This window comes from Eutrema salsugineum, unplaced genomic scaffold (genome assembly GCF_000478725.1).
Source record: "Eutrema salsugineum unplaced genomic scaffold, Eutsalg1_0 scaffold_238, whole genome shotgun sequence".
In the NCBI taxonomy this organism is placed as follows: Eukaryota; Viridiplantae; Streptophyta; class Magnoliopsida; order Brassicales; family Brassicaceae; genus Eutrema; species Eutrema salsugineum.
Window position 1 is genome coordinate 1 of NW_006256798.1, and position 7,530 is coordinate 7,530.

Below are 7,530 nucleotides of genomic sequence, written 5' to 3' on the forward strand. Positions count from 1 at the left end.
CTCGTCCTCATATACCATGAGGACATATCTTTAACCGAATAGGCAATTGTATTTCCAAATGGCCTTTTAATCACTGGATATAAGAGTTGGACAGTAATACCTGTCTTAGGAGAGGCATCATTTCCAAGTTTTCTAATTCCTTTAGATACACCTCAAATCTCCTATGAAAATCAGAAAACTGTGGAAAGTTTCCAGTAAAAGACATATTCTGATCCGAATTGGCATTATATTGACAAGTGGGAGTTTTGAGACTTGAAATAAGAGGTAGACACTACTAAATGTGGAAAGAGATGCATCATTTACATGTTTTCTAATTCCTTTAGATACACCTCAATTCTCCTATGAAAATAAAAAAACAGGGACTCTTTCTAGTAAAAGTCATATTCTGATCCCAATTGGCATTATATTGACAAGTGGGCATTTTGAGACTTGAAATAAGATGTAGACACTACTAAATGTGGAAGGAGATGCATCATTTCCAAGTTTTCTAATTCCTTTAGATACACCTCAAATCTCATATGAAAACCAGAAAACTTGGACTCTTTCTAGTAAAAGTCATATTCTGATCCCAATTAGCATTATATTGACAAGTGGGAGTTTTGAGACTTGAAATAAGAGGTAGACACTACTAAATGTGGAAGGAGATGCATCATTTCCAAGTTTTCTAATTCGTTTAGATAATCCTCAATTCTCCTATGAAACTAAAAAAACAGGGACTCTTTCTAGTAAAAGTCATATTCTGATCCCAATTGGCATTATATTGACAAGTGGGAGTTTTGAGACTCCCTTGTCATTATCATGCCAATTTGGATCAGAATATGACTTTTAGTAAAATTTCTAATTCCTTTAGATACACCTCAATTCTCCTATGAAACTCCAAAAAGAGAGTCTCAGTTTTCTGATTTTCACAAGAGAGATTGTGTTCTCCTTCCACATTTAGGACTCTGTTGTTATTCAGCTGATCTTCTCAAGTATGTCCGTACAAGTCCGTACAAGACCATGCTTAGGGTTGCTTCTTCATCAAGTTATCTAGAAGCCTTTCTCTCCAAGTCTCTTCTTCTCCTTTGGCGTTCAAAGATAAAAGAGGGAAAGGAGCCTTATCCCTTTGTGACCGTTTGAAAAGCTACTTTTCCTTTTACTTTTGCTTTTTTTTTTTTTTCCTTATTTGGAGAATAGCCTAGGAATCTCTTTAGTATATTCTTTCTGCTTTTACTTTAAATAGCTGTAATTGCTTACTAAGAAATGAGAATCATCTCTTTCTCACCATTCTCTCTACTCTTCATCGTGTTCTTCATTCAAACTCTCTTAATCTTATCTTAATCCGCTGTTAATCTTTACATTCTCTCATGGTATCAGAGCCAGGTTCCGAAATCTGGAAATCTGGTGATTAATCTTGCTTATTCTCATCTCTTATTCTCTTATTCTCATCTATTCCATCCCCTCAAATCTTCGTGTTCATACTCAAACCCAGATTCATCCGTACAAACCTCTTTTCTTTTGAAATACTCGATCTTTGTTCTTCCTTTTCTCATCTCTGCGAGTGTTAATGGAAGGAAACAAGGTTCCTGTTTTACCTGTGGTGCTCAAAGGAGCTGATAACTATCTGCTTTGGGCAAGAACTGCCAAAGCTGTGTTGTGTGGAAGAAACCTTTGGTATCATGTTGAAGATCCAAAGGATGTTAAAGGCAAGACCAAAGATGGAGGAAAGGAGATGCCTTTGAAAGATTCTGTGGAATGGTTCCAAGAGGATCAAACGGTGCTTGCTATCCTTCATGGAGCTCTAGATCTGTCGGTGCTTGAGTCCTACTCCTATTGTGAGAGTGCAAAGGAGCTTTGGGAAACCCTGAAGAATGTGTTTGGGAACACATGTAATCTCACAAGGGTATTTGAGGTCAAAAAGGCGATTAACTGTCTTCACCAAGGAGATCTGGACTTCAATACCTTCTTTGGGAAGTTTAGGTCTCTATGGGCAGAGCTGGAGATGCTCAGGCCTGCTACTGTTGATGCTGAGGTTCTAAATGAAAGGAGAGAGCAGGACAAGGTCTTTGCTCTTCTAATGGTGTTGAATCCAGCTTTTAACGATCTCATCAAGCATCTTCTTAGAGCTACAAAACTACCAAGCCTGGAGGAAGTCTGTTCTCAGATCCAGAAGGAACAAGGGTCTTTGGGTCTCTTCGGCAATAAAGGAAGCGACTTGGTGATGGCCAACAAAGGTGAAGCTGCAGTAGCCAACAAAGGAGCCTATGGTGGTGAGGACCGTGAGGTTTGGGTGTGTGAGCATTGTAAAAGGAAGGGTCACCTGAAGAGCAAGTGCTGGATCCTGTATCCACATCTCAAGCAAAGCCGCAGCAAAGACCAGAGAAAGCCAAGGGCGAATGAAGCTCATGCTCAGGAGGAGGCTGGCCCCTCAGACCGTGAGAAGGAAGGGGTTGCTATGAGGGCCTCAGCTGAATATGTGAAGAAATCAGACCTGGATGCTCTCATCAAGGCTCTTAAAGAGTCTGGTAAACCGATTAAAGCCTTTAGCTTTCATGCATTACATGATCATATCTTGACTAATCATACTACTAATACTGTTGTGGATGATCATTCTTTAGAAATTCATACTGCAAATCATGTCTTGAAAAGTGATAAACCGCTTATTGTTGACTCTGGAGCTAGCCATCATATGATTAGTGATGCTAAATTGATTAGTAACATGAAACCTACATTAGGAAATGTGATTATTGCAAATGGTGAAAAAGTTAAGATAGAAGGCATTGGTGATCTTAAGCTGTTTGATAAACAATCTAAAGCATTTTACATGCCCTCATTCACATCTAACCTCTTGTCTATTAAGAAAGCAACTACTGATTTAAACTGTTATGCTATATTCAGTCCTAATGAGGTTTTCTTTCAGGATATTAAGTCAAGTAAGCTTCTTGGACAAGGAACTACTAAAGATGGGCTTTATGTTCTTGAAGACACTAAGCCATCTTCTCTATCTAATGCTTTTGTTTTTAGTTCTGTTGTTGAAAATAATGCATTGTGGCATGCTAGATTGGGTCATCCCCATCATAGGTCCTTGAATCTGATGTTACCTGATGTTAAGTTTGATAATAATGCTTGTGAAGCTTGTATCTTGGGTAAACATTGTAGAACTGTCTTTCCTAAATCATCTACTATTTATGAAAATTGCTTTGATTTAGTTCACTCTGATGTATGGACCTCTCCATGTATGTCTAGAGAAAGTCACAAATACTTTGTTACCTTTATTGATGAGAAATCTAAATATACTTGGATCACTTTGTTACCATCTAAAGATAGGGTGCTAGAGGCCTTTATGAATTTTCAAAAATATGTGACTAACCATTATAATGCTAAGATCAAAGTGTTTAGGTCAGATAATGGAGGAGAATACACAAGCCAAGCCTTTAGGCATCACCTTAACCAACACGGAATTGTCCATCAAACAAGCTGTCCTTATACCCCTCAGCAAAATGGAGTTGCTGAGAGGAAGAACAGGCATCTTATGGAGGTGGCCAGGTCCTTGATGTTTCATAGGAATGTTCCTAAGAGGTTTTGGGGAGATGCTGTAGTCACAGCCTGTTATCTTATCAATAGGCTCCCTACAAGGATCCTCCAAGATGCTTCCCCATTTGAGGTATTAAACAAGTCTAAGCCATCGATTGATTACCTAAAAGTATTTGGTTGTGTTTGCTTTGTATTAGTTCCAGGAGAACAAAGGAACAAGCTTGAGGCTAGAAGTACAAAAGGGATGTTCATTGGCTATTCTATTAACCAGAAGGGCTACAAATGTTACATTCCTGAGACTAGGAGGGTTCTAGTGTCCAGAGATGTGAAGTTTATTGAAGATAAGGGCTTCTATGAGGAAAGAAATTGGGAAAATCTAAAGGATCTTCCCCATTCCAACTCAGATAGGGCGGCTACTCTCAGAACCCTACTTGAGACCTTAAGAAACGATGGGAGCACACCAACAGGCTCAGCCCCAGCTGAATCCACTCAAGATCAGGTGGATCCACATCCATTAGAAGAGGAACCTGAGACTGAGACCGAGGCCCCTGGTGAGGAAATGGAAAACGACCAAGTGATCTCACCAACCCAAGAAGAACCTGAGCTAGGCGTGGATCACACTCAAGAGGAATCAGTTCCCACAGAAGAAGAACCGGCGGTTCAAGAGCTTAGAAGAAGCCAAAGGATCAGAAAACCGGCTTCTAATTGGATCAATACTAGAGTCTACTACAATAATCAAGCTATAGCTCATCCAACTCAAGCAGTGTGCTCTCTAGCCCATGTTCCTCAAGAACATCAAGTGTTCATAGGAGTCTTAGATCAAGAAGAGGTTCCAAGGACTTATGATGAAGCAAAGGAGCACAAGGTGTGGCTTGATGCTGTTACTGAAGAAAAACAGGCTATGATTCGGAATCACACTTGGGATGAAGCTGAGTTACCAAGAAAGAAGAAAACTGTGAGCTCTAAGTGGGTATTTACTATCAAATACAAGAGCAATGGGGAGATCGAGAGGTACAAGGCAAGACTGGTGGCTAGAGGGTTCACACAGACCTATGGGGAAGACTATAGAGAGACATTTGCTCCGGTTGCTAAGCTACACACAGTGAGAGTTATTCTCTCCCTTGCTACAAACTTAGAGTGGGATTTATGGCAAATGGATGTGAAGAATGCATTTCTTCAAGGAGAATTAGAAGAAGAGGTCTATATGACTCCTCCACCAGGTGTTCAGGTGACTCAGGGCAAGGTTTTGAAGCTGAGAAAGGCAATCTATGGCTTGAAACAGTCCCCAAGGGCTTGGTATCGGAAGCTAAGTGTTACCCTCTTAGATCGCGGGTTCCGAAGATCTGAGACTGATCACACTCTCTTTACACTTCAGAGCCAAGCAGGTATCATAGTTATTCTCATTTATGTGGATGATTTAATCATCTCTGGGAATGACAAGGTTGGAATTCAGGAAACTAAGGACTATTTACATTCTGTTTTTGATATTAAAGACCTTGGTGAACTAAAATACTTCCTTGGGATTGAAGTGTGCCGATCTAAAGAAGGTCTTTTCTTGTCCCAAAGGAAGTATGCTCGAGATATTGTTCATGATGCAGGTCTTAAGGATGCAAAACCGGCTAGAACTCCATTGGAGGATGCATATAAAGCTCACCAACAGGGGGAGAATGAAGCTGAGAGTCTCTTTGATGATCCCAAGCTATACAGAAGAACAGTTGGTAAGCTTATATACCTCACAATAACTAGACCTGACTTGTGTTTTGCTGTGAATCAGGTGAGCCAACATATGCAAGCTCCAAGTATATATCATTGGAACATGGTGAACCGCATTCTGAGATATCTCAAAGGAACCTTGGAGCAAGGTATATGGATGGGGTGCAATGGAAGCTCAGAAATAGTTGGATATTGTGATGCTGATTGGGCTGGTGACAGAACTGATAGAAGATCCACAACCGGCTACTGTACCTTCATAGGAGGAAACTTAGTGACTTGGAAGAGCAAGAAACAGAAGGTTGTGTCTTGTTCAAGTGCAGAAGCCGAGTATAGAGCTATGAGAAGACTTACAACTGAGTTGATGTGGCTGAAGATGCTTCTCTCAGACCTTGGCATAGAGTTCTCAAAGCCGATCACTATGCATTGTGATAACCAGTCTGCAATTCACATTGCATCAAACCAGGTGTTCCATGAAAGGACTAAGCACATTGAGGTGGATTGTCACAAAGTAAGGGAACAGATGGAGCTTGGAGTCATTTTACCGTGTTATACCAGGAGCTCTGATCAGTTGGCTGATATTTTTACCAAGGCAACAAGCTTGAAGACCTTGGAGTTCATCAGTGAGAGATTGGGGCTTATGAGTCTCCAAGGCTCTGAATCCCCTAAGTGAAAGAGCTTACACTCTTTTTCCCTAAGTATGGTTTTGTCCCATTGGGTTTTCCATACTTAGGTTTTTAATGAGGTAAGTCTCCTAACTTCCAATCTAAGCCTTCAGATTCTTTAAGGCTTAGCTTGAGGGGGAGTGTTAATCAAGGGAGATCTATCAAGTCAATCCGTACAATTCATACAAGATCATCTTCTAAACTTGGGTTTACTTCTACAGCAAGCAAGAAGATGTCTTCCCTCCAAGTCTCTCTTCTTGTGACCGTTTGAAGATAAAGGAAGAAGAGTCTCTCCCCTTTGTTAATCAAGGGAGATCTATCAAGTCAATCCTGCTTTTGCTTTTCTCTTTTTCCCTTATTTGGAGAATAGCCTAGGAATCTCTTTAGTATATTCTTTCTGCTTTTACTTTAAATATCTGTATACAGCTGTAATTGCTTACTAAGAAATGAGAATCATCTCTTTCTCACCATTCTCTCTACTCTTCATCGTGTTCTTCATTCAAACTCTCTTAATCTCTCTTAATCTTATCTTAATCCGCTGTTAATCTTTACATTCTCTCATTTTCTAATTCCTTTAGATACACCTCAAATCTCCTATGAAAATCTAAACACTGGCACTTTCTTTAGGAAAAGTCATAAGAGTCCCAGTTTTCTGATTCTCATAAGAGATTTGAAGTGTATTAAAAGCCATATTCTGATCCCAATTTGCATTATATTGACAAGTGGGAGTTTTGAGACTTGAAATAAGAGGTAGACACTACTAAATGTGGAAGGAGATGCATCATTTCCAAGTTTTCTAATTCTTTTAGATACACCTCAAATCTCTTATGAAAACCAGAAAACTTGGACTCTTTCTAGTAAAAGTCATATTCTGATCCCAATTAGCATTATATTGACAAGTGGGAGTTTTGAGACTTGAAATAAGAGGTAGACACTACTAAATGTGGAAGGAGATGCATCATTTCCAAGTTTTCTAATTCCTTTAGATAATCCTCAATTCTCCTATGAAACTCCAAAAACAGGGACTCTTTCTAGTAAAAGTCATATTCTGATCCTAATTGGCATTATATTGACAAGTGGGAGTTTTGAGACTTGAAGTAAGAGGTAGACACTACTAAATGTGGAAGGAGATGCATCATTTACATGTTTTCTAATTCCTTTAGATACACCTCAAATCTCCTATGAAAATCAGAAAACTGGGACTCTTTCTAGTAAAAGACATATTCTCATCCCAATTGGCATTATATTGACAAGTGGGAGTTTTCAGACTTGAAATAAGAGGTAGACACTACTAAATGTGGAAGGAGATGCATCATTTCCAAGTTTTCTAATTCCTTTAGATACACCTCAAATCTCTTATGAAAACCAGAAAACTTGGACTCTTTCTAGTAAAAGTCATATTCTGATCCCAATTAGCATTATATTGACAAGTGGGAGTTTTGAGACTTGAAGTAAGAGGTAGACACTACTAAATGTGGAAGGAGATGCATCATTTACATGTTTTCTAATTCCTTTAGATACACCTCAAATCTCCTATGAAAATCAGAAAACTGGGACTCTTTCTAGTAAAAGACATATTCTCATCCCAATTGGCATTATATTGACAAGTGGGAGTTTTCAGACTTGAAATAAGAGGTAGACA

The 7,530-nt window shown here is 39.3% G+C and overlaps 1 protein-coding gene across 1 annotated transcript; it reads left to right on the forward strand.

Moving 5' to 3' along the window:
* The first annotated feature begins 1,459 nt into the window (after positions 1-1,459).
* On the forward strand, positions 1,460-3,047 carry LOC112086094. The gene is made up of 2 exons (XM_024154841.1): positions 1,460-2,504; positions 2,900-3,047. Exons 1-2 carry the CDS (start codon positions 1,547-1,549, stop codon positions 2,905-2,907), a joined length of 966 nt encoding a protein of 321 aa, XP_024010609.1. The 5' UTR covers positions 1,460-1,546; the 3' UTR covers positions 2,908-3,047.
* Positions 3,048-7,530: the final 4,483 nt, after the last annotated feature.